A 27906-nucleotide genomic window follows, 5' to 3' on the forward strand; every position below is an offset into this window, starting at 1 on the left:
CATTCCATGGGTACAATAGTGGAGTCAGTGCCATGTGTACATCAGAGTCCTGTTGCTCTCTGCTCCAGGGTGTAGACATATCGGTATGTGAGGGTTCGACCACCCCAGCTCATGTCGTAAAGCATTGACCAGGGCCCAGATTTTTGCCTTTGGGTCTGGGGCACAGAGACAGAAGAATTCCCACTCCGGAAACCCAACCTTTATCAGTGGCTGCCCGGACATCAGGTTTTCAGTCTGGGAGGTGTGGGCTGGATTAGACCAGGGAGAAACTGAGGAGGATGCCGGCTGCAGAGGTGAGCTGGGCCGAAGGCCTGCCTTGAGGCTCTAGCACCATGTCCATAGTTTAAAAATAAAGTTTAAAGTATGAAACACGCCTCCAGCCCTCACCCCTCACACTTCTCACTCCCCCACACAGCCCCCATGTCCCACCTTTAACATCTCATGCCCCCAACCCACCCCATAACCCCTCATACCCTCCATGCCAGCCTATGCACCACACCCACTGCCCTTTGCCCTTACACCTACCACACCTACCACCCACCTAGTATCCAACATGGGCAGACCTCAGGACCCATGCAGAGATAAAATAAAGTAAAGTTCTACAAAGTGTCTATTGCAGTCTTCACTATATTGACAAAGCACTCTCATTCATAAAAACACATTTTCTACATTTACATGCCTTCAACTAAATAAAGCCTCATAACAAGAAACATTTCCTTCAAGTATAATCCCTTATAACATCAAGCATTTGAAATCATAGTCCCACATCAAAGAGTCTGTAATCACCAGTTGCTGTCAATCAAACTGGGATATGACAGGCACCCTGCTGTGATAATGGATGGTTGTGAAATCAGTTATGTAGCACTAATCCAGTAATGGAAACACTCAGGCTTATGTCAGCAGACAGAGTGAATGATCAAGGAATTTATATTTTAACACCAGACATTTTTTTCCCAAAAATTTTAAAGGGCAGGTCTTTTAAATGCCTTGATGGTTTTGACAGGTCCCTTTGACTGGCACTTCTAACAGTTTTAACAGTTGATTTTGATAGGACTGGTGACAATCCCAATGAGCTTGAAAGTAACACGCGCTTATGCACCTTTTACGCACATTTATGCAGACTTTTAAAAATTCCAAAGGGCCTGACCTACTCAAAAGAGCACCTTACCTCCCCCAAAGTTGTCCCGGGACCAGATCCAAAGGGGTAACTTATCTCGCCACAGGGGTGCCCAGACTATCCAAACAAATCCACCAAGTTCTGACCTGCTCTTGCCTGGTTTAATCTGCACACTCTGGGTTTCACACTCCTGGCCAAACTCCCACTACAGTGGAGGCAGCTGGTGATTTAAATGGCCAGTTGCCTACATAAAACACGCAAGTGTGAAAAGGGGAAGTGCCATTTTTGGGGGCGGGGGACTTACGATTTTTGGCCGCATCCATCATTTTTGCCACACATGATGGTGAAAACGTGTCCCTAGGTCCTGCAGTTTCTACACTTTGTCTCAATGTGCTCGGGATATGCTCACTATTTATGGAGTTGGTCTCAGCCAGTTTGCCGTTTCTAGTGTTCTTGAGAGAACACCACCTTTATCCAAGGTGAGCTCAGATAATTCCTGCACGTTTCACATTTCTTGTCTCAGACAGCAATAGGCAGTTTGTTGACTCAATCTGAGCTGGAATGTGGCAGTTGCAGAGGCTTTGAAGAGAGACCAGATTGAGGTTCCTCACCACCCTGAACCAGGAATATTGTAGCAGCTTCACCTTTGTGAAATTTATTAGATTGACACATTATAGCTAAGAATGTACAGCACGGGGTTAGATACAGAGTAAAGCTCCCTCTACACTGTCCCCATCAAACACTCCCAGGACAGGTACAGCACGGGGTTAGATACAGAGTAAAGCTCCCTCTACACTGTCCCCATCAAACACTCCCAGGACAGGTACAGCACGGGGTTAGATACAGAGTAAATCTCCCTCTACACTGTCCCCAACAAACACGCCCAGGACAGGTACAGCACGGGGTTAGATACAGAGTAAAGCTCCCTCTACACTGTCCCCATCGAACACTCCCAGGACAGGTACAGCACGGGGTTAGATACAGAGTAAAGCTCCCTCTACACTGTCCCCATCAAACACTCCCAGGACACGTACCGCACGGGATTAGATACAGAGTAAAGCTCCCTCTACACTGTCCCCATCAAACACTCCCAGGGCATGTACAGCATGGGGTTAAATACAGAGTAAAGCTCCCTCTACACCGTCCCCATCAAACACTCCCAGGACAGGTACAGCACGGAGTTAGATACAGAGTAAAGCTCCATCTACACTGTCCTCATCAAACCACCCCACCAAGGCAGAGATTTCCTGCGTATTTGTTCATATGGATGCAGTTTGTGACAATGTTGATGGAGTGGAAAGAAGGAGAGGAAGGTTGTGGGAGAAGGGGAGAGGAGCAGGATGAGGATGGACATGGTGGAGGGAGGAGGGGAAAAAGAAAAGGGAGGGGAGTGGGGAGGCAGGAGAGGAGCCACAGTCCAGGAGTAGGAGAGTGAAGTTTGAAAGCCAGGAGGTTGGGGGAGGGGGGTTCAAGGACATGAAGGACTTTGGAAATATGTGTTTTTAACTCTCACTGCTGTCTTGCTTTGCCCAAAATGGGTGCCTGTAACAAACAGTAAGTGCTGTTCTGGTAATTGTAGCTAACTGTTAAGATGTTTCTGGAACCAGGCTGAATGTAATGGAGAATAGAGACAGGGATTTTAACCTGCCTTGACCAGAAATTCAGCCTGATACCTGTCTGATCTGAGTAACCTTGTATGTAACAAACTAAATGGCCCAATATGAGGTTAAGAGGCTGGAACATTCTCTCATAAACATTTCCCCTTTAATAAGCTTGACTTTGTTTCTGTTTCAGATTGACTTCAGTGCGGACCAGATTGAAGGTGAGTTAACATCCTTCCACAGCAAACACTATCAAATCTTCAACTCTTTCATTCTAGCTGCTGACTGTGCTCTCAATCTTCTTAAAGCAGCTCATCCAGGCAAGAGAATGGGGGAGGGGAGTGGAATCAGGCCACAGGCTCTTCCACTGCTCTTACAAGAGAAGCATATCATCACGAGATGCAGTCTGAGCATCACCAGGCAGCAAAAACTAGTTCAGTAAAATTAAAGGGGGAAAGATTTGCTGCTGCCTAAATGCAAGCAAACAGGAACCATTCCTGTGCCGGGATGGATCAATAGGGCTCACTTGTCATCAGGCTTTGGGCCTCATTATCATCAAGCTATGATAACTGCACAAATACTAAAGTGGAGATAAAATGGGGGATCTTCATAAAATCTTAGTAAGACCACAGTTTGCCGTTTTCAGCTCTGCGCAATAGGAAGGGCTTCGAGGTAACAGAGAGTGGAGGGTACAGTGCAGGTTCACTGAGACACTGTTGAGTATGAAGAAACACAAACACAACTGATGACTTAAAATTATGAACATTTTCCTTAGAATAGAGGAGATTAAGGGGCATTTTAACTATTTAAATTATGAAGGAATGCAGTAAGGTAGATAAAAACAGTGATCAAGGGGTCTAGAGAAAGAGGACTTAGAGACAAGATTGAATGTAGAAGGGATTGGACAACAAACAGGAGAACATTTTTTCCACAGAGGGTTATGAGGCTGTGGAATCCACGACCTTTTGTGATTGAAGTGGAAGTCATGTCAACGTTTAACAATAGGTTGGATAGGTTGTTGAAGTAATGGGAGGGTTAAGGGAATAGGGGAGCAGACAGCCTTTTGGTGAGATGTGTTGGCTGTAGCTTGTTTGGTAACACTGTTGCCTCAGACACAAGGTTGTTGGCTCATGTTACGATCTAGAATGTGAGTGTAGACACAAAGGTTTTGGGTGAGACATTAAATTAAGGCCCTGCCTGCTCTCTTAGATGATTGCAAAAGATACCACAAGATTATTTTAAAGACCACGTGAAACCTCCACCTGGAGGTTCTGGACAATATTTATCCTTCAATCAGCATCAATCAAAACAGATTATCTGGGTCATTATCACATTGCTGTTTGTGGGATCTTGCTGTGCACAAATTGGCTGCTACATTTCCTACATTACAACAGTGACTACACTTCAAAAGTACTTTATTGGCTGTAAAGCGCTTTGAGAATATTATGTTGTTTTAATGACATAAGCAACAATCACTCATCAGGGATTGGGTAAACACATTGTGGGTTCATTTAATAAGACTAGGCACATGAGAACAGTTAACCATGGGCACAAAGCTTGAAGGCATCTGAGCTGCAGAGCTGTGTGCTCTGCTTAAAAGCAAAAGTGAAACTAAAACTGGATCGCATGACACACTTCCTTTCCAGTGATGTCATGCTCCTATCCCTTAAAGGCACAGGACAACATCCCCAATTCTTTTTAAAGAAGTATAATTATTTACAATCAATGTTCATGTTTAGTTACCATTATATAAGTGTATAGGACTGATGAATCTATGAATCTCTAAAGCGTAAAGTTGATATGTCAGTATGCCCAGATCTTGTGATGGTAACCTTGTCTGGAGGTTTCTTTAATTGTTCACAGTGATCTGTGGGATTGTCATCCTTGGATGTTGTTCCTGGTTGCATTTGGGATCTTTTCCTCGATGCAACAGGACTGCACGGTGGTTGATGAGCTGGAATGGACCTGATTGGTCAACGGTTATGCCTCATTACGTGTGTAATGACTTCATATTGTCTTGGTTCTGAACAAATCCTTGTCACCCCAGCTGGTTGCCACGTACCTTCTGTGGGATCCTGGATGTGAATTTATTGTCCCAACTGTAAACTTAGCAAATCTGTATCTGCATTTTATAGTGCACATTGGTCTTCTCTTGTAGTTTTAAAAGTTACACTCTAATTCTGGGAGAGTAGAATGGGTAAGACTAGGTAAATTAGTACACACTGGTCTGCCAAACATGAGCTTGGCAGTGGTGGAATAGCTACACTTAAAGGTGTCACTCTCAGATTTGAGAATTAGGGATTTCACCATGCAAATCATTCATTTAGCTAGATCTAGGCCGTTAGATCTAGGGTAATGAGGAGAAGAAGTAGTGAGATCGATATTCCACTTTTCACACATATCCTAAAATTGCTTATCAATAAATTGCGAACCATTATCCATAATGATCTCTCTCAGCACAACAAATAAACTGAAAATTGAATGTACAGTGTGCACAACAGTTGTGCATGATGTACTGTGCAATTGTTGGATGATGAGGTATTTGGTAAATTAGTCGATCAACATGAAGGCAGTGACATAGACATTGAAGAGGTCGGATGTGATTTTGGACAAGGATGAGTAGGAACTTCATGTGGAATCAGTGGTACTTTGTGCTGACTTGGCATATGCTCTTGACATGCTTCACACTTCTTGGCTTTGACTTCAAAGTCATTGTTCATATCTGGCCAATAGATTGTCTCTCTTGCGAGTCTTCTCATCCAGTCCATGCTCATTTGTGAGTGATAAAGTTGTTGAAGAATATCAGGTCACAAAGATTCCGGTATGATGATCTGCCTTTAAAAATGACACCCAGGGAGATGCTTAACCGTCCTGACGAGGCCAAAACAATCTCGTGTTCTTGAACAACACTGAATTGAATCAGGCCATCCTTCGAGGATGGCTTTTCACAGTTTCTGTAGTGAATCTTTTGCCATTTCTTCTTGTATCCGCTGGTATTTGCATTGCACAAAATATACGAGATCAATGGATGGATTTGCAATCTCCTGCAAGTGTAATGTTGCAGCTCCCTTGAAACTGCCATTTTTATTGAAATATTCTGGATATTTCAATGTTAGGTCATGAACTGAGGTGAGAGGAGTAGTTTCTCAGGTTGATCTGCCTTGTGATGTCTGACTGATTCCATGGATTGTTACTAGTGTGAGGTCACAGCATGCCGGTAGACCTGCAATCGCTGGGCCTTTAGTCTCCATGATGTAGAATGTCTGTGACACCCAGGAGGATTGATTGTGCTTGCACTCCAGGACTATGGAACCTGCACGGGGAATTAGTGAGCCGTTGTATACTGAAGGTTTCACAACAGGAGGTTTCGCTATGACTTTCCATGTCTGTGGATTTATGCCTTTTAGAATTTGCAGGGGCAATATTTTGGCACTTTGCCCTATGTCAATCTTTGCCAAAAATGAATAGTTACCAATTTCCTTAGGGAAGATAATTCAAGTTTTGGCAAACACTTTGGACACTGTGATGCATTGACTTTTTCCATGAGATTGACATTGTGAAATGTGTTCACCGCTCTTCATCTCATCGTCCACATCATCGTCGTATTCAGGTTTGTCAATCACCTCGTATATATTTCTGACAGGATACCGGATGGTTATTATTATTGTTTAAAGGTACCCATTGTGTATGGTCTGTTTGGATCAGTACACGGCTCTTTGTAACTGCATCAGCCTTTGTTCTAGTGCACTGCCCCTGCCAATGGCCCTTTCTGCCAAATGCCTTGCAACTGGAAAGCTGGGCATTTCCTTGGTGCCTGCAGAAGGTCACACCTTCCACATGTCTTACTGGGTTTGGGTGCCTAGTGAGTGTGTCAACAATTGGGGTTGTACTAAGGAGCTGTAAGCTCTGTCAGCCTGTGAGGATCACTTCATACTTACATCCATCCTTCAGTAGCTCTTTGATGCTGTAGGTTATGGGCTTGTCTAGCAGATCTTTCTAGAACTATTCGATGGGAGTGGATGCAATCACCAGCTCAACAATTCTGCCTGCTAGCTCTGTGTTTGATCAATCACAGTACGTACCCTGATCTCTGCATCTGCTGATGAAGTGATCTATGGATTCTGTAGGCTGTTGTCGAAATGACACAAACTCTAGTTGGTGAATACGGAAGTTTAACCTGATTCTATCCTTTGGGGATCCTGTAGCTCTTCTGCTGTTAATCCTGACATGTTCAGCCTGTGTAGACCTTAATTCCCAATTGCTTGGTGAATTTTTATGGCTTCCTTGTCTGGTTCAGACACACCTGAATCAAGAAACCAGAGTCCTGTGCACTGTTTAAATATTCTGAATTCAGATAGTAGGTCAGCTGCATCCCAATTCAGTCTGGGGAATTTCATGGACATTTTGACCTTCCTTCTCCTGTAGTGCCAGGGATGAGTGTCGCTGTAACCACTTGCGTGTGCTTTTCTGAAGCTCCATCCATGATAATCGCAACTTTCTCTGGCTCAGTTTTTATTACATTTTTTCGGGGTTTTTTTGTTTGCCTCTCCCTCGCTCGGTATTGAACCAGTCCACACCCTGGTCACTCACCTTTCCTGACCGAGCTAACCAGGCGCTGGTCCTCTCGACACACTGTCCCACTCACTGAACTGACAGGCTACGCACAGCAATCTCACCACAAGGGATCTGTCTGCTTCCCAGCTCTTTATTTGAGCACTGTGTCTTCAAAGCTTTTCTATGCAGTCTCCACACCATGTTATCAATACTCTCCGACACTTCTGACCACACCATGTTATCAATACTCTCCGACACTTCTGACCAAAGGTCTGACCAAAACGTCAAGGGCTGTCTCATGCCATGTAGCATGATCTAAGACAGTTCACCATGTTGTACCTGTACGTAACCTTGCTGCCAGTCTGAACACCATGTTGTACCTGTACGTAACTTTGTTGCCAGGCTGAACACCATGTCGTACCTGTATATAACCTTGCTGCCAGTCTGAACACCATGTTGTACCTGTACGTAACCTTGCTGCCAGGCTGAACACCATGTCGTACCTGTATATAACCTTGCAACCAGGCTGAACACCATGTTGTTTAGAAGGAACCATGGCTGCACTCCATGCCTTAGGTGTGTAATGATATAAAGACACACCAATCACTCATAAGGAATGGCTAAATACGTTGTGGGTTCTGGACACATGTGAACAGATATATGTGGATAGAAAGCTTGGAGATATCAGAGCTGTGTTTGTGCTCTGCTTAAAAGCAAAAGTGAAACTACATCTGAATCATATGACACACTTCCTTTCTAGTGATGTCATGCTGCAATCCTTTAGAGGCATATTACAACAGAAATCTCCAGTGGCCATGAAAGGTGCTATACAAATGCAAGTCTTACTTTAATTAAGACTGAGTTCATGTGGAGGGCAAACACCAACAAGGCCGAATGGCCTCATTCTTTCAAATCCACAATTCTGATAGTGACCACACCTCCTCACACTGACCACTCTCCTTACACTGCCCACATACCCTGACATTGACCAACTCCCAACACTGACCACACCTCCTAATACTGACCAACCTCTTGACACTGACCCTGACATTAACCTCCCTGATATGGGCCACACCCCCAAAACTGACCAACCTCCTGCTAATGACCACATCTCCTGACACTTCCCACACCCCCTTTTTTTTGGTAAGGTGCAAAGCTTTGGTTTGATTTTCTTTTCTTTATTCCTTTCATGGGATGTGGGCATCACTGTCAAGACCAGCATTTATTGCCCATCCCTAATTACCCTTGAACTGGTGGTTTACTAGGTTATTTCAGAGGGCAGTTAAGAGTTAACCACATCGCTGTGGGTCTGGAGTCACATGTAGGCCAGAGTGGGTAAGGACGGCAGATTTCCTTCCCTATAGGGCATAAGTGAACCAGATGGGTTTTTACAACAATTGATGATAGTTTTATGATCACCTTTACTGAGACGAGCTTTTAATTCCAGATTTATTAATTGAATTCTAATTCCACCAGCTGCTGTGCTGGGAATTGAACCCATGTCCCAAGAGCATTAGTCTAGGTCCCTGGATTACTAGTCCAGCAACATTACCACTAGGCTACTGTCTCCCCGCTATGTATGATACAGGTGGCCTTATCTATCCAACAATACCGTAGAATTGAACCCTGCGTTGTTGGCTGCCATCTGGTTGTGTCTGGATATGTTTAGTTTCTGTCTGATTCTCTCCAGTTGTGACTGGTTATATCTGGTTATGTCTGGTTTGCGTCTGGCGATGTCTGGTTGGTGTAATTCCTCACGTGTGGAATAACCGTCTCACCATTTGTGTCTTCAATTTCAGAGTTCAAGGAGGCTTTTGCCCTTTTCGACAGGACTCCGTCCTGTGAGATGAAGATTACTTATGGACAGTGTGGTGATGTCTTACGTGCCTTAGGACAGAACCCCACTAATGCTGAGGTCATGAAAGTGCTTGGCAAACCCAAACCGGAAGGTGAGTATCAGAGAGAAAGTGGGGCTGCTCCATTTCACAGGAACACTGCACTCACCCTGCTTTACAATACTGACTATGATCAACAGCAGTGATGGTGGCTGAGAGGCACTGGAGTGATGGTGAATGGGGTCCTGGGCTCAGAGTTGTGTTGGGATGATGGAGCGGCAAGATGGGAGAAGGAAAATAACTTGGGGGAAAGAAACATGGTACATGTCTGCAAATATACATGCATGCGCACACATGCACGCACACGCGCACACACACGCAAACGTGCATACGTGCACACACATGCATAGACACATGCACACCTAAAGTACACATGCACTAATGTACAAATATATGCAATGAAATAGAAATGTGAATATACACATGAATGAACATCCCAAACACCTCATAAAAAACATATACAGCTTCATTAAGATCCATTAGAATGGGCCTTTCAGTATTTTAACTTGTTTTCCATTGACTTCCTGAATCACCCTGAGGATCCTAGCAGATAAAATTGACCCTCTAATTTTTTTAACATATTTTTTCCCTTGAGGTGTGAGGAGCTTCAAGCTTCTCCCACTCTTAACCAAGACGCCTTATGGAGGCTCCTATCAGTCTGCGTGACAGTCTGTTTGGCTCCTTGCAGAGATGAATCAGAAGATGTTGGACTTTGAGACCTTCCTCCCCATGTTGCAGCACATCTCCAGGAACAAGGACGTGGGCACGTACGAGGACTTTGTAGAAGGTTTGAAAGTCTTTGACAAGGAAGGAAATGGCACTGTCATGGGAGCCGAACTCCGCCACGTGTTAGCTACACTGGGTAAGTTATTATAGTAAATCTCCAGTTTGGAGGGATGGGTGAGCCTGGAGATGATTCCATAGGAGACATGTGGCCTGGATATTGATCTTTAATGAGTACTCTTTTCCCTCCGTATAACTGTTCAGCAAGTAACCCTCACGAGCTTCTTGTCCCTGCCTCTCTGCTGCTCAGTTCTCTTAGTAGAGGCTGTACCGCTATTTGTTTCTTTTAAACAAACTGCCGCCCACACTCACCGCCGCCCACACTCACCGCAGCCTCACCGCCGCCCACACTCACCGGCCACCCACACCGCCGCCCACACTCACCGCAGTCTCACCGCCGCCTACACTCACCGCCACCCACACCGCCGCCCACACTCACCGCCACCCACACCGCCACCCACACTCACCGCCGCCCACACTCACCGCCGCCCACACTCACCGCCGCCCACACTCACCGCAGTCTCACCACCGCCCACACTCACCGCCACCCACACTCACCGCCGCCTACACTCACCGCAGTCTCACCGCCACCCACACTCACCGCCGTCTACACTCACCTCTGCCCACACTCACCGCAGTCTCACCACCGCCCACACTCACCACAGTCTCACCGCTGCCCACACTCACTGCAGTCTCACCGCCGCCCACACTCACCGCAGTCTCACCGCCGCCCACACTCACCGCAGTCTCACCGCCGCCCACACTCACCGCAGTCTCACCGCCGCCCACACTCACCGCCGCCCACACTCACCGCAGTCTCACTGCCGCCCACATTCACCGCCGCCCACACTCACCGCAGTCTCACCACCGCCCACACTCACCGGCGCCCACACTCACTGCCGCCCACACTCACCGCAGTCTCACCGCCGCCCACACTCACCGCCGCCCACACTCACCTCTGCCCACATTCATCGCCGCCCACACTCACCTCCTTAACAAACTGACTGTTTCTGATGTCTTAAAACCTCCCAGCACCATAACTGAATAGTAAATACCCAGAAGGGAAAAAAGCAGTTTGGCCCAGTACTCTTATTTCCCAGTTTTTACTGTTTTTTCTTTTTGGGTACCATGTGACAAGCAGGAACCCATACAGTCCATCGCTGCCAGTGATAACTTGGCACCATCTTGCACCTTTTCCCAGTCCACGGGCAGGTGCACCTTTGGGTGGTGGGGTTAGTGCAGATTCTCTCTCCACTGATGCTGCCAGACCTGCTGAGTTTTTTCCAGCATTTTCTGTTTTTATCTATGATTTTCAGCACCTGCAGAATTTTGCTTTTATTTGAGTGCAGGGGTACGTCCACTGATGGGCCTTGGTTTGCCATGACTCGCCCAAAAGTAGGGAGGTTATGCTTCAATTATACAGAGCACCGGTGAGGCCACATCGGGAGTACTGTGTACAGTAATGGTCACCTTACTTAAGGAAGGATGTGAATGCATTGGAAGCAGTTCAGAGAAGGTTTTACCAGACTAATACCTGGAACGGGTGGGTTGTCTTATGAGGAAAGGTTGGACAGACTAGGCTTGTATCCACTGGAATTTCGAAGAGTAAGAGGCAACTTGATTGAAACATATAAGATCCTGACGGGTCTTGACAGGGTGGATGTGGAGAGGATGTTTCCTCTTGTGGAAGAATCTAGAACTCGGGGTCACTGTTTAAAAATAAGAGGTCACCCATTTAAAACAGAGATGAGGCGAAATGTTTTCACTCAGAGGGTCATGAGTCTTTGGGACTCCCTTCTTGAAAAGGCAGTGGAAGCAGAGTCTGAATATTTTTAAGGCAGAGGTGGATAGATTCTTGGTAAGCAAGGGGGTGAAAGATTATCGGGGGTAGGTGGGATGCAGATTGAGGTAACTATCAGATCAGCCATAATCTTATTAAATGGCAGAGGAGGCTCGAGGGGCTGAATGGCCTACTCCTGCTCCTTGTGCGTATTTAGTTATCCTTAGGGCTAACCCCAGTCAGGAGCAATCTAGTAGAATCTTACAGGACTGCAGTTAATCACTAGCAAAGAATTAAGGGAGTGTCTTAAACCAGAGGCTAGGAGGAACATCCTCCCCTAGAACAGGTAATTGGAATAGCGGTTAGAGACAGTAAATGGAATGGATGTAGGGCTCCCTCTAGAGCAGTTCAGCACTGGGAGGGAGCAGGAGAATTGTTTGTACAATATAATGGGAATGATTTACTATGAGATTCAGGCTTTGGCCATTGTCCAGCCATCAGAAGCTGGGACAGTTGTGATTGTTGTTTTAAGGCCAGCCTTACTGAGTGAGGGCCATGTGGTCAGAACAGCCAATCAACACCGAGCGCGGAGAATCTCATAAGGGGGTGGAGTTTTCCTAGTTTGTGGGAAAGTATTGTAGCCTTGCTGGAAGCAGGCAGCTTATCCAACAGCTCTGTAAATAAAGTTCGTTATTCAACTAAAGAAGCCTCTTGGTAGTACATCTCTACACCTGGTGATGAGGTTAAATGATCCTGGCTCTGTCTCTCGCCTTACAACTGTGAGTATCTCGTTTTAAAAAAGGAAGGAAAGAAAAAGAATATACTCACCAGGATGCCTCTCTTAGGGAAGATTGACCCATTTTACTCCTCCACGGAGGACTGGACTTAATACATCGAACTCCTCGGATTTTATTTCCGGGCCAACAAAATAGGGGAGAAGGCAAAGCGCAAAGCAATTCTCTGGAGCATCTGTGGGAGTCAAACCCATGATCTTATTCACAGTCCCACAGCCCCAAGTGCACCCAACTCCAAATCGTTCAGTGAGCTTGTGAATTTAGTGCAGGGCCATTTTCAGCCCAAACCATCGGTCATTATGCTAAGATTTAAATTTAATATGAGACTGAGGGCCCCAGGTGAATCGATTGAGACTTATATTGCTAAGTTGAAGCAATTGTCAGAGCATTGTGATTTGGGAGCGACCTTAAATGACCTGCTGTGGGATTGGTTAGTTTGTGGTGTGCGCAATGATGCCATTCAGCGTCGATTGCTGGCAGAAGTCGATATAACTTTTAAATGAGCAATGGAGATGGCGCAGGCCATGGAAGGCACTGAAAAAGATTCACAGGAGATACAGAGTTTGCAAAATGGCGCGGTTTACCTGTTAGGGTGGGATCCTGCGCCAAGCTTGGCGCCAAAACTGCTGAAGCAGCCGCGAAGCGAGAATCATTCCCAATCATCCAGAAATCAAGAAAATATACCGGAGGCAATCAGACAGCGATCCTGAAATTGAAATGTTACCGATGTGGGAGTAACTACACTCCTGAAACATGTAGATTTAAGGAGGCCGAGTGCTATTTATTGTCGCAAAAGAGGATATTTGATAAAGCAGTGCAGAGCTAAGTACAGGCAGCCAAGTAACCAGCCAGCAAAGATGTTAGAAGTACATATAGTGTGAAAAAGCCTGAAATAACTGATTCTGACATTCACTCTCTTTTTAATCTTAAAACAGTCAAGGCAAACCCTATCACTGTCACACTCCACATAAATGGGGAGCCTCTGGTCATTGAGGTGGATACAGGGGCATCAGCCACAGTGATGGGTGAGCACACATTTCAGTACCTGAGAGTGGGTACCCAACCCTTAAGCCTGGAGAGAGCTTCTGCCCAGTTGAAGACTTACACAGGAGTAGCAATATAAGTAAAAGGCACTGCCATGGTACCTGTGAGCAGTCAGCCCAGCTCCCAGTAATAACAGTGACTGGAGAAAGACCGAGCCTTCTGGGTCATGATTGGCTAAAAGAAATCAAGTTAAATTGCTCCAAGATTTCTCAAGTGCGGCCAGGAGGACTGCTAGAATTGTTAAAACAAAACATCTTCCCCGTACTGAAACAGGATAAGACTGGCTGCATTTGCGGCGATTTTAAGCTAACAGTTAATCGGGCCGCCAAGTTGGATAATTATCCAATTCCAAGAGCTGAAGACTTGTGCACAAAGCTGGCAGGAGGACAATCCTACACTAAGTTGGATATGAGCCTCTCGAGTTAGATAACACATCCCGGGGTAGGTCACCATAAACACTCCCAAAGGCCTGGTCCAGTATACACACCTCCCTTTTGGCATGTCCTCCGCATGTGCGATATTCCAAAGGACGATGGAGAGTTTGTTACAGGGAGTACCACGGGTTGGAGTGTACCTCGATGATATCCTCGTGACTGGATTGACGGAGCCCGAGCATTTAGCTAATTTAGAGGAGACATTAAAAAGGTTTCTGGAAGCTGGAGTTTGCCTAAAAAAGGAGAAATGCACTTTCCAAGTCACCGTGGTTACCTGCCTGGGGCTCTGTGTAGACGCACAAGGATTACACCCCATGGAAGAAAAGGTTAAGGGGATAAAGGAGGCGTCTTCCCCACAAATACCATGGAACTCAAATCATGTTTAGGGATTGTTAACTACTACGGGCAATTTTTACCCAACTTATCGACTGTACTGGTCCCCTTGCACAGACTGCTGAAGAAACACCATCGTCGGTCCTGGAAGGCTCCCCAGGAGGAAGCCGTCAACAGAGTAAAACAGCTGCTGCAATCCTCAACCTTGTTAGTGCACTTCAACCCAGCTAAAGAATTGACATTGACCTGCGACGCCTCTCCATATGGCACTGGTGCAGTATTGCCCCATGGAATGGATGATGGTTCTGAAAGGCCAATAGGTTATGTAGCAAGAACTCTCTCAGTGGCTGAAAAAGGTTATTTGCAGATCGAGAAGGAGTCAATAGTCTTCAGAATTAAAAAAATTCCACCAGTACTCACACTTTACTATCGTCTCCGATCAGAAACCACTTTTGGGCCTTTTCAAAGACAAGGCTTACCCACCGATAACCTCGGTAAGAATTCAGCGATGGGCATTAATTCTGTCCGCCTATGAATATACTTTCAAGCACTAACCTGGGGTACACATCGCGAATGCGGATGCTCTTAGCTGCCTGCCCTTGCAAGAAAGCATCGTGTGTACTTCTGTACCCCAAGAAATTGTCCTTGCAGTGAATTTTTTAGACATATCACCCATCTGTGCAAAGCAGATCAGGAACTGGACCAATCGAGATCCGCTTCTGTCCAAAGTGAGAGACCAGATACTTATAGGATGGTTAAATGAGCCAGTCTCTGAGGAGATGAAACCATTTTTTACCTGCAAATCCAAATTGAGTTGTCAGGATGGCATCATACTCCGGGGAGAAAGAGTAGTTGTTCCTGTGCCAGGCAGAGAACTGCTCCTCCCGAATTACACAGCGCTCATCCTGGCATTTCTAAGATGAAAATGCTCGCCAGGAGTTACGTGTGGTGGCCTGGTATAGATGCAGCTATCGAGAAGCTAGTCAAGTACTGTCAACAGTGCCAACTGCAGCAAAAGTTGCAGCCACAGACCCCCTACACCCTTGGGAATGGTCAGGCCAGCCATGGGTGTGGATCCATAGAGACTATGTGGGTCCATTCCTAGGCACTATGTTTCTGCTCAGGAGGAGGTATTGGGTTGGGGGGAGCATGCTGGTGATAGTGACCATAACTCAGTAAGGTAGTTATGGAAAAGAACAAAAATGGACTGGAAATAAAAGTCCTGAATTGGGGGAAGGCTGATTTTAATACGATAAGAAAGGATCCGGCCAAAACAGACTGGGAGCAACCACTTGTAGGAACATCTACATCAGACCAGTGGGAGTCATTCAAAAAGGAAATAGCGAGAGTTCAGGGCCAACATGTTCCCATAAAGGTGAAATCTGGGACCAACAAGTCCAGAGAACCCTGTATGTTGAGGAATGTACAGGATTGGATAAGGAAAAAAAGGGAAGCTTATGGTAGATACCGAGGGCTCAAAACAGTGAAAGCCCTGGAGGAGTCTAGAAAGTGCAGGGGGTTACTCATAAAAGAAATTAGGAGAGCAAAGAGGGGACATGAAAAAACACTGGCAGATAAAATAAAGGAAAATCCAATGACGTTTTATAAGTATATTAGGGGCAAGAGGGAAAGAGTAGGACCCATTAGGAACCAGAGTGCAGTCAGAAGATGTAGGTGAGGTTTTAATGAGTACTTTGCATCTGTATTCATTATAAAGAAGGATGATGTAGGTATAGAAATCAGGGAGGGGAACTGTGATATACTTGAACAAATTAGCATTGAAAGGGAGGAGATATTAGTAGTTTTAGCAGGCTTAAAAGTGGATAAATCCCCAGGCCCAGGTGAGATGTATCCCAGGCTGCTATGTGAGGCAAGGGAGGAGATTGCAGGGGCTCTGACACTAATTTTCAAATCCTCTCTGGCCACAGGAGAGGTGCCAGGGGACTGGAGGACAGCGAATGTGGTACCATTATTCAAGAAGGGTGGTAGGGATAAACCAGGGAACTGTAGGTCAGTGAGTCTAACAGCAGTGGTAGGGAAACTTTTGGAAAAAATTCTGAGGGACAGAATTAATCTCCACTTGGAGAGGCAGGGATTAATCAAGGATACAACAGGGCTTTGTCAGGGGGAGATCATGTCTAACGAATTTGATTGAATTTTTCGAGGAGGTGACTAGGTGTGTAGATGAGGGTAGTGCAATTGATGTAGTCTACATGGATTTCATTAAGGCTTTTGACAAGGTCCCTTATGGGAGACTGGTCAAGAAGGTAAGAGCTCATAGGATCCAGGGCAATTTGGCAAATTGGATTCAAAATTGGCTTAGTGGCAGGAGGGAGAGGGTGATGGTTGAAGGTTGTTTTTGCGATTGGAAGCCTGTGATGAATGGTGTACCACAGGGATCGGTGCTGGGAGCCTTGCTGTTTGTAGTGTACATTAATGATTTAGACGTGAATGTAGGAGAGATGATCAGTAGTTCACAGGTGACACGAATATTGGTGATGTCGAAATAGTGAGGAGGAAAGCCTTAGATTACAGGATGATATAGGTGGGCTGGTAAGATGGGCAGAGCAGTGGCAAATGGAACTTATTCCTGAGAAGTGTGAGGTGATGCATTTTGAGAGGACTAACACAGCAAGGGAATATACAATGAATGGTAGGACCCTAGAAAGTACAGAGAATCAGAGGGACCTTGGTGTACATGTCCATAGATCCTTGAAGGCAGCAGGACAGGTAGATAAGGTGGTGAAGAAGGCATATGGGATACTTGCCTTTATTAGCCGAGGCATAGAATATAAGAGCAGGGAGGTTATGTTGGAGCTGTATAAAGCACTAGTTAGGCCACAGCTGGAGTACTGTGTGCAGTTCTGGTTGCCACACTATAGGAAGGATGTGATTGCACTGGGGAGGTGGGGCAGAGGAGATTCACCAGGAAGTTGCCTGGGCTGGAGTGTTTCAGCTATGTAGAGAAACTGGATAGGTTAGGGTTGTTTTCCTTAGAGCAGAGAAGGCTGAGGGAGGACAAAATTATGCCGGGTAGATAGGAAGCAACTTTTCCCCTTAGTGATGGGGTCAATAACCAGGGGGCATAGGTTTAAGGTAAGGGGCAGGAGGTTTAGAGGGGATTTGAGGAAACATTTTTTTACCCGGAGGGTAGGGGGAATCTGGAACTCACTGCCTGAGGGGGTGATAGAGGCAGGAACCCTCACAACATTTAAGAAGTATTTAGATGAACGCTTGAAACACCGCAACATACAGGGCTATGGGCCAAGTGCTGGAAAATGGGATTAGAGTAGATAGGGTCTTGATGACCGGCACGGACACGATGGGCCGAAGGGCCTGTTTCTGTGCTGTATAATTCTATGACTCTATTAGTCTAATCGACGCACACCCAAAATGGATGGAGATTTTTCAGGTGAAATCACCTATGTCACATGCTACATCGAAAGGTGAAGCCAATGCTTTTCCACTCACGGATGACCCAAAGCCATTGTATCAGACCATGGAGCCGTATTTACAAGTGCTGAATTTCAGAACTTCACCAATCTAAACAGCATTAAACACATTCAAACTGCGCCTTACCACCCAGCATCAAACGGACTAGCTGAGAGAGCCGTCCAAACTTTCAAATCAGGATGAAAAAAATTGTCCAGAGGCACCTTGGAATCCAAAATCTCACGTTTCCTCCTTAGCTACCACACAACTCCGCATGTAACAACAGGAGTTCCCCCCGCAGAGCCGCCTGTGAAGTGTTGTCTCAGAACGAGACTGAACCTCCTATTTCCAAATTTGCCAGGGAGGGTAGAGAATGACCAAGGTAATCAGAAAACAAATCACATTTGCATAGCAGAGCCCGGAATTTTATAGTAGATGAAGCTGTATATGTAAGAAACTCGGGTAGTGGTCCAAGTTGGATCCCAGGAATTACTGTCTGTGAGATCAGACCCCTTTCATACCAAGTAAACGTGGAAGGCCGGATCGTTCATAAACATGTGGATCACCTGAGGAGCAGGGAGACGCTTCCACAGTCAGTGTCGCCACCAAGGAATGTTATTGAACCTGTAAGCACTGAAGTACCTGATCAACCTGTTATAGACATAACTGATGTTTCCATTGAATCAAATAATGATGAACTGCTTGTTCCGCTATTGCAGTTCCTGTTAGTGTCAATCCTGCAGGAGAGCCTCAGGCTATAGAATTACACCACTCTACCCAGAACAGAAAACCCTCTTAATGACTTGATTTGTAATTGCTGGACCTGTGTAAGTGTGTAATCTGAATTCATGACAAAGTGCCAGTGTGATTATTTCGAAGATTTTGATATTGTTTTCTATTCACCTGTATAAAGTAATTTGTGTAAGGAATGTAAAACAAGGAATTAAAGGGGGAAGGGATGTGGTAATTGTTGCTTTAAGGCCAGCCTTAGTGAGTACGGGTCACATGGTCAGAACAGCCAATCAACACCAAGCGTGGGGAATCTCATCAGAGGGTGGAGTTTTCCTGGGGGCGTGTATTGTAACCTTGCTGGAGGCCTGTAGCTAATCCAGCAGCTCTGTAAATAAGGTTTGTTGTTCAACTAAAGAAGCCTCTCGCTCGTACATCTTTACAGACCCAGACCGATTTTCATTGCTCTCTATTCTGCTGGAGCAGGGATGGCACTCACCTTCCACATGGCTGACTAGGTGCACCCCATCGGTTTCTGGTTTCAGAACATTGCTGCACGGTCTCACCGTGGAACACGCCAGGATCAGAGGCTCATTCCCAGAATTCAGCTATAGCGAGCCTCAGCGTGTTAGTCACAGTCTCGTCCTAACTGCGCCGTCTTTCTGTGAAGCTACAAGATCTGAAGGGCCTGTCCTTCTCCAGCTGTCCACTAGACATCACATAGAGCTGGGTGTCAATAGCAGTGAATTGCAGCAGCTAGGCTGTTCCTGCACTGGGCTGTATGACACTGGTCTACAGCAGCTCCAATTCTGAGGACATGTATAATCTGCTACTTCCAGCAAGGCAACATCACCCGTCTCTGCCCCTAGCTCAACTGATCTGCTGCTGAAACCCTCGCCCCTGCCTTTGTCACCTCTAAACTTGACTATTCCAATACTCTCCTCGCTGCCCTCCATACCCTCCTTAAACCTGACTTCATCCAATCTCTGCCACCCCATCAGTATGACATCTGTTCCACGCCAAATCATGTTAATGAGTGCTGACAGCAGTGGTTAATGCCATCCCAATACTGAGGGTGACCAACCTGAATTCCTTTCACCTCTTTCTGTGGAGTCTGCTAATACAATTGACTCCATCCAGCCTGAAACTTAAGCATGTCCAGATCACCAAACCTATCAGACTCATCATTCCAGTCCACTCGATCACATCCAGATCACCGAACCTATCAGAGCTCATCATTCCAGTCCACTAGATCACATCCAGATCACTAAGCCTATCAGAGCTCATCATTCCAGTCCACTAGATCACATCCAGATCAATCTGTTATTCTGTATATAAACTCCCTGAGCCCTTCGAATAGATTACAGTCTGTAACTCACTCTTGGGTATTTGTTATTTTATACAAATTTCCTGAACCTCCTGATTAAATTCTAGCCTTTAACTCAGACCCAGGTATCTTTATGTCTATATAGAAACCATCTCAAATCCCTCAGTAAGATCCCAGCCTACAGTTTATGTTGTTTTGGTTCCAATGTGGGACATTTAGACATTTTTGAACCTGAGAAGATAAATGAAGCTGGTATTATTGCTGGGATACAGCAGCCCATGTCCAAAGCAGCAAGACCTGGACAATATCCAGGTTTGGGCTGACAAGTGGCAAGTAACATTCGCGCCACACAAGTGCCAGGAAATGACCATCTCCAACAAGAGAGAATCCAACCATCGCCCCTTGACATTCAATGGCATTACCATCACTGAATCCCCCACTATCAACATCCTGGGTATTACCATTGACCAGAAACTGAACTGGACTAGCCATATAAATACTGTGGCTACAAGAGCAGGTCAGAGGCTAGGAATCGTGTGATGAGTAACTCACCTCCTGACTCCCCAAAGCCTGTCTACCATCTACAAGTCACAAGTCAGGAGTGTGATGGAATACTCCCCACTTGCCTGGATGAATGCAGCTCCCACAACACTCAAGAAGCTTGACACCGTCCAGGACAAAGCAGCCCGCTTAATTGGCACCACATCCACAAACACTCACTCCCTCCACCACTGACGCACAGTAGCAGCAGTATGTACCATCTACAAGATACTTTGCAGGAATTTACCAAGGCTCCTTCAACAGCACCTTCCAAACCCACAACCACTACCATCTAGAAGGACAAGGACAGCAGATAGATGGGAACACCACCACCTGGAGGTTCCACTTCAAGTCACGCACCATCCTGACTTGGAAATATATTGCCGTTCCTTCACTGTCGCTGGGTCAAAATCCTGGAACTCCCTCCCTAATTGCACTGTGGGTGTACCTACGCCATATGGACTGCAGCAGTTCAAGAAGGCAGCTCACCACCACCTTCTCAAGGGCAACTAGGAATGAGCAATAAATGCTGGCCTAGCCAAAGAAGCCCACATCTCATGGATGAATAAAAAATAGTATTGGCATTATTGCTGAGATACAGCAATAGTGGCATTATTTCTGGGATACAGCAGTATTGGTATTAATCCTGGGATACAGCAATGTTGGTATTATTACTCAGATACAGCAGTATTGGTATTATTGCTGGGATATAGCAGTGTTGGTTATTACTGAGATACAGCAGTATTGGTGTTATTACTGGTATACAGTGGTATTGGTATTATCAGTTGGAAACAGTAGTATTGGTATTATTACTGGGGTACAGCAATGTTGGTATTATTACTCGGATACAGCAGTATTGGTATTATTTCTGGGATACAGCAGCATTGGTATTATTGGTTGGATACAGCAGTGTTGGTATTATTACTTGGATGCAGCAGTATTGGCATTATTACTGAGATACAGCAGTGTTGGTATTATTACTGGGATACAGCAGTGTTGGTATTACTACTGAGACACAGCAGTATTGTTATTATTAGTTGGAAACAGCAGTATTGGTATTATTGCTGGGACACAGCAGTGTTGGTATTATTACTTGGAAACAGCAGTATTGGTATTATTGCTGGGATGCGGCAGTGTTGGTATTATTGCTGGGATATAGCAGTGTTGGTCTTATTACTGGGATACAGCATTATTGGTATTATCTCTGGGATACAGCAGTATTGGTATTATTAGTTGGAAACAGCAGTATTGGTATTATTGCTGGGTTACAGCAGTATTTGCATTATTACTGGGATACAGCATTATTGGTATTATTACTGGGATACATAAGTAGAGAGGGTTTTTCTCCTAACTGAGCTGCCATTAATAATCTAATGAGTCTGTTACTCGGTAGGTGAGAAGATGACAGAAAATGAAGTGGAGCAGCTAATGGCCGGTCAAGAGGATTCGAATGGATGTGTCAATTATGAAGGTGAGACCAGGATAAAAGCTGCAAACACCTCCCCATACACGTCCCCTCACTCCAACTCTCTCCAACTCACACTCTGTCCCCTCACTCCAACTCTCTCCAACTCACACTCTGTCCCCTCACTCCAACTCTCTCCAACTCACACTCTGTCCCCTCACTCCAACTCTCTCCAACTCACACTCTGTCCCCTCATTCCAACTCTCTCCAACTCACACTCTGTCCCCTCACTCCAACTCTCTCCAACTCACACTCTGTCCCCTCACTCCAACTCTCTCCAACTCACACTCTGTCCCCTCACTCCAACTCTCTCCAACTCACACTCTGTCCCCTCACGCCAACTCTCTCCAACTCACACTCTGTCCCCTCACTCCAACTCTCTCCAACTCACACTCTGTCCCCTCACTCCAACTCTCTCCAACTCACACTCTGTCCCCTCACTCCAACTCTCTCCAACTCACACTCTGTCCCCTCACTCCAACTCTCTCCAACTCACACTCTGTCCCCTCACTCCAACTCTCTCCAACTCACACTCTGTCCCCTCACTCCAACTCTCTCCAACTCACACTCTGTCCCCTCACTCCAACTCTCTCCAACTCACACTCTGTCCCCTCACTCCAACTCTCTCCAACTCACACTCTGTCTCCTCACTCCAACTCTCTCCAACTCACACTCTGTCCCCTCACTCCAACTCTCTCCAACTCACACTCTGTCCCCTCACTCCAACTCTCTCCAACTCACACTCTGTCCCCTCACTCCAACTCTCTCCAACTCACACTCTGTCCCCTCACTCCAACTCTCTCCAACTCACACTCTGTCCCCTCACTCCAACTCTTTTCAATTCACACTCTGTTCCCTCACTCCAACTGTCTCCAACCTACACTTTGTTGCCTCATTCCAACTCTTTCCAACTCATGCTCTGCCCCTAACTCCAGCTATATACACTAACAACCCTGAAAGTCTCTAAATGTTGTATTGTGTTGAAATCAGGGAGACTGGAGGTGCAATGAAAAGGCCCCTTACGAACCCAAAGATGTACAATAATACAGAGAGAGTGCAATAAGGACACCAATATATAAATATATGAATAAAGAGCAGGAGTAGGCCATTCAGCCCCTTGAGCCTGCTCCACCATTTAATAAGATCATGGCTGATCTGATAGTAACCGTAAATCTGTATCTCACTGACCCCTGATAACTTATCATCCCCGTGCTTAACAAGAATCTATCCACCTCTGCCTTAAAAATATTCAAAGACTCTGCTTCCACTGCCTTTTCAGGAAGAGAGTTCCAAAGAGTCATGACCCTCAAAGTGAAAAATTTTGCCTCATCTCTGTTTTAAATGGGTGACCCCTTATTTTTAAACAGTGATGCCCGAGTTCTAGATTCTTCCACAAGAGGAAACATCCTCTCCACATACACCTGTCAGGGATTTATGTTTCAATCAACTCACCTCTTACTCTTCTAAACTCAGCAGATACAAGCCTCGTGTGTCCAACCTTTCCTCATAAAACAACCCACCCATTTCAGGTATTAGCCTGGTATACCTTCTTTTAACAGCTTCCAACACATTTACATCCTTCCTTAAATAAGGTGACCAATACTGTACACAATATTCCAAATGCAGTCCCTGTAGATCTGAAGCATAAGCTCCCTACTTTTATATTCAATGCCCCTCACAATAAATGATAATATTCTATTAGCTTTCCTAATTACTTGCTGCACTTGCATACTAGCCTTTTGTGATTCATGCACTATGTCAGCCAGATCCCTCTGCGCCTCAGAGCTCTGCAATCCCTCAGGTAATATGCTTCTTTTGTTCTTCCTGCCAAAATGGACAATTTCACATTTTCCCACATTATACACCATTTGCCAGATCTTTGCCCACTCACTTAACCCATCTATATCTTTTTGCAGCCTCCTTACATCCTCTTCACAACTTACTTTCCTCCCTATCTTTGTGTCATCAGCAAATTTGGCAACAATCCCCATCCATCCCTTCATCCAAGTCATTTATATAAATTGTAAACAGTTGAGGTCCCAGCACTGATCCCTGTGGTATACCACTCAATACATCTTGACAACCTGAAAAAGACCCATTTATGCCCACTCTCTGCTTCCGTTAGCCAGCCAATCTTCTATCCATGCCAATATGTTACCCCCTATACCATGAGCTCTTATTTTCCACAATAATCTTTGATGTAGCACTTTATTAAATGCCTTCTGGAAATCTAAATACAGTACATCCACCGGTTCCCCTTTATCCACAGTAAATGTTACTTCCTCAAAGAATTCCAATAAGTTGGTTAAACACGATTTCCCCTTCACAAAACCATGTTGACTCTGCCTGGTGACCTTGAACTTATTCCAGTGCCCTGCTATAGCTTCTTTAATAATAGCTTCCTTACGACAGATGTTAAGTTAACTGACCCAAAACACACTAATTCTGCTTCTCTCTCCACATATGCTGCCAGATCTGTTGAGTTTTTCCAGCATTTTCTATTTTTATTATGACAAAATGTAATTTTGTAGAGAAGCAAAAAAAAAACCTGAATAATCTCTAAACCCGGAAATACTGTATAGAACCCAGATATACATATCTTATACTTTAACAAAGTTACAGGAAATATCTTCTTTTATATTTATCATGTTGTCCAAAAGGATGTGGTAGTTGATGAGAGACAGATAGTGGAGAGGTAGAAACAAGGAGTAATGTAGACCCCACATGCCTGTATTCTGGTATACCAGCCCACACTGCTTAAATAAATCTTGTTAATTGAATGACAGTAATTTTTTTGTTTATTTTTCAGCTTTTGCGAAACACATCTTATCAGGATGAAAAGTTCCATACCGGTGAGTTAGCTAAAGTCCCAGGTGATTAGTGCACGGAGGCTTTTACGCTCGAAATGCCATGATTCACTCAGTGAGACTGAGGCGCAGGATGGTCAGTCAGTGAAAATGGATCCAATCTGGAGGAAACTTTACTTCAAATAAACATAAGAATTAGGAGCTGGATTAGGCCATTTGGCCCCACAAATCTGCTCTGCCTTTCAATAAGATCATGGCTGATTCATGAATGCTCATTAAAAGACCAACACACAGGAATCTTGTTCCCCCTCCAAATTTAACACCCGCCAGTGGGAATTTAGAACATTCACTTTCACGACTGTACATAAGTGGCGTGCAGGTGATGAGGTAGACCTCTTCCTGGACTTTCAGGTCAGTCGATGCTGCTTTCTCCTTCCTTTCACACTGTCGCGGAGAGACATCATCTGCCTGTAGCACAAGGTGCCGCGAGGCTGGGCATGGGAGAGGAGTGAGACCGAGGCAAGACTGGGCGGGAGTTCAAGGAGCAGAGCGGGAGAGTGAATGGCTGTCCAGGTGCTGCTTTAAACAGTGCCTGGACGTTGGAGCCTATGAGGTGACAGCAGGGCGGGTCACTTCCTGCCCGCCCCCCAGGAGATTTGACCTGCTTCTCACGGATGCATAATTAATGAGCTGAACAGTGCAAGATCCTCGCGTCTGTCCCACTGTCCAGCAGAACTCACTTCGACTCCCGCTCCTGCCACTGGCCTTAGTCTCCAGTAGGGAAGATTCCACCCCTAGTCCACTCAACCCTTCTCACCGGACATACTCCTCCTCCCAGGAACCAGTCTGGTGAACTTTGTTACGCTCTCTCTAGGGCAGATATGTCCTTCCTTAAATAAGGAGACCAAAACTGGACACAATACCCCCAGCGTGATCTCACCAATTCTAAATATAATTCTTTACCCATATACTCCAATCTGTGTGCAATGAAAGCTAACTCACAATTTGCCTTCCTAATTGCTTGTTATAACCGCATGTTAACTTTCTGTGATTCATGTACAAGGACCTTCTGAATGCAAACGTTTCCAATCCAACCTCTCACCATTAAAAAATTGCTTTATTATTTTCCTGCCAAAGTGGATAACTTAATGTTTTGCCACATTATATTCCATCTGTCACGGTCACTCAGCAAAACTGTCTCAATCACTCTGCAACCTCTTGTGTCCTTTTCACCAGTTATTTTCCCACCTAACCTTGTATCATCAGCAAACTTGGATATATTGCACTCATTGGATATATTACACATGGAGCAGCCTCAGGGAGATTGAAGTGTTTTTTGAAAAAAATACATTAAAAATTTAATGAAATATGTCCCCTCATGTGACTGTGTCACATGAGATGGGACATGTTTTTATTTTTCAAATACATTTTTTATTTAATTTAGGAAACCTCATGCTGCTCGTTAGGCCGCTTGGCCTTTTCACCTGCCCATGGACGGGCAGCATAAAATCCAGCTTAATTACCTCGTTAATGGCCTTAACAGGCCTTTCAATTATTGGCGGGTGCACAGCCAACTCAGGCATGCGCCCACCGAACGAAATATCACACGAGTTCATGATGACGTCGGGATGCACACCCAACGTGATCGCGCATCATTTTACGTTCCCGTGTGTTGGGCGCACACCCACGCACCGAACATAAAATTCTGCCCATTAATATAAATTGTAAATAGTTGGGACCCATGTACTGATCCTTGTGGTACCCTGCGAGTTACAGCCTGACAATCCAAACATGTCTCTTTTATCCGTACTCTCGGTTTTCATAAACAATAGGAGTAAGAATTCAACATTCAACATGATCACGGCAAATCTTGGGCTTCAACTCCATTTTCCCATATCCCTTGATTCCCTGAGAAACCAAAAAAACCTGTCCATCCCAACCTTAAATATATAAAGCGATGGAGCATCCACAACCCCCTGAGGTAGAGAATTCCAAAGATTCACAACCCTTGAGTGAAGTAATTTCTCCTCATCTCAATCCTAAATGATCACCCCCTTAGCCTGAGATGAGAAAAAATTTACACCCAGCCAGAGGGAACAATGTCTCAGTGTCAACCCTGTCAAACTCCTTCAGAATCTTGTATGTTTCAATGAGATCACCTTCTAAACTCCAGAGAATATAGACCCAATTTACTTAGCCTCTTATCATAGGACAACCCTCTCATCCTAGGGACCAATCTAGTGAACCTTTGCGGTTCTCTAGTAACTTTCTTTGTTCCTTGTGCATGTACAGCCAAGTCTCTCTGAACATCAGCATTTACATGTTTCACACCTTTTAAAAAGTATTCTGCTTTTCTATTCTTTTGACCAAAGTGAATAACTTCACACTTCCCATATTATACTTCATCTGTAATCTTGTTGTGCACTCAGTTAACCTGTGTCTATATCTCTTTGTGTCCTCCTCACAGCTTCAATTCCCATTAAGCTTTGTATCGTCAGCAAACTTAGGTACATTATTAACTGTCTCTTTGTTTAAGTCATTAATATAGATTATAAACAGCTGAGGCCCAAGCACTGATCCTTACAACACTCCACTAGTCACAACCTGCCAACTTAAATGTTTCCCACTGTTTATTTACCTCCTTAGCTTCCAGTCTATTTATCCAATTAACCTTAGCCAGCTCTCCCCTCCTACCTATGTAATTGGAAATGTCTAAGTTTAACATTCTTGTTTATAATTGAAGTATGTCATTTTCAAAATTAAAGTAGAATTCAATTAGATTATGATCACTATTTCCCAGTGAATCTTTTACTAATTAATCTTTGGTCACTTTAATTTGTGTTGCAGTTCTGTGAATGTTAATGTCTGGCCTCCTTTCTAATTGCTGACCATTTTCTTTCTTATGGTTCCAGAGTGTGAACAGTGCGGTTGCCAATGAACACATAACCAGGGGCAGTCAAATCTTTACATCAACAACCTTTCCTGATTCCACACTGATGTCACTCAGCGAGTGAGAAGCCATTGTGTGTCATTGGGAAGACCTACTCAGTCCTGACATTAGCACTGAAATCAATCTGCTCATACCGTGTGTGCTGTATGTGGATATGTTCCATCACACTCAGCCCATGCTTCATTGTCCAGTAACTTGTATTTTAATTTATATGAGTTTTTACCATAAATTAAATTCAACAAAAAACATTTCTGTTTTTTTTTTCCCTGCGCATTTCCTTGGGGCGTAAATGAGAAAATAACTGCACATCATGGCCACAGG

At 45.0% G+C, this 27906-nt stretch overlaps 1 protein-coding gene across 1 annotated transcript in view; it reads left to right on the plus strand.

Moving 5' to 3' along the window:
• Positions 1-27824, plus strand: part of myl4 (myosin, light chain 4, alkali; atrial, embryonic) — a 35713-nt gene extending 7889 nt beyond the window's left edge. Inside the window, exons 2-7 of the mRNA XM_078529881.1 lie at positions 2912-2939; positions 9072-9221; positions 9856-10029; positions 21757-21834; positions 24638-24680; positions 27548-27824. Of these exons, the coding sequence (XP_078386007.1) occupies positions 2912-2939; positions 9072-9221; positions 9856-10029; positions 21757-21834; positions 24638-24666 (459 nt within the window). The 3' untranslated portion in view covers positions 24667-24680; positions 27548-27824. The remainder of the gene's footprint in view (positions 1-2911; positions 2940-9071; positions 9222-9855; positions 10030-21756; positions 21835-24637; positions 24681-27547) is intronic.
• Positions 27825-27906: the final 82 nt, after the last annotated feature.

The sequence above is a fragment of the Cetorhinus maximus genome, chromosome 25 (genome assembly GCF_964194155.1).
Source record: "Cetorhinus maximus chromosome 25, sCetMax3.hap1.1, whole genome shotgun sequence".
Lineage (NCBI taxonomy): Eukaryota > Metazoa > Chordata > Chondrichthyes > Lamniformes > Cetorhinidae > Cetorhinus > Cetorhinus maximus.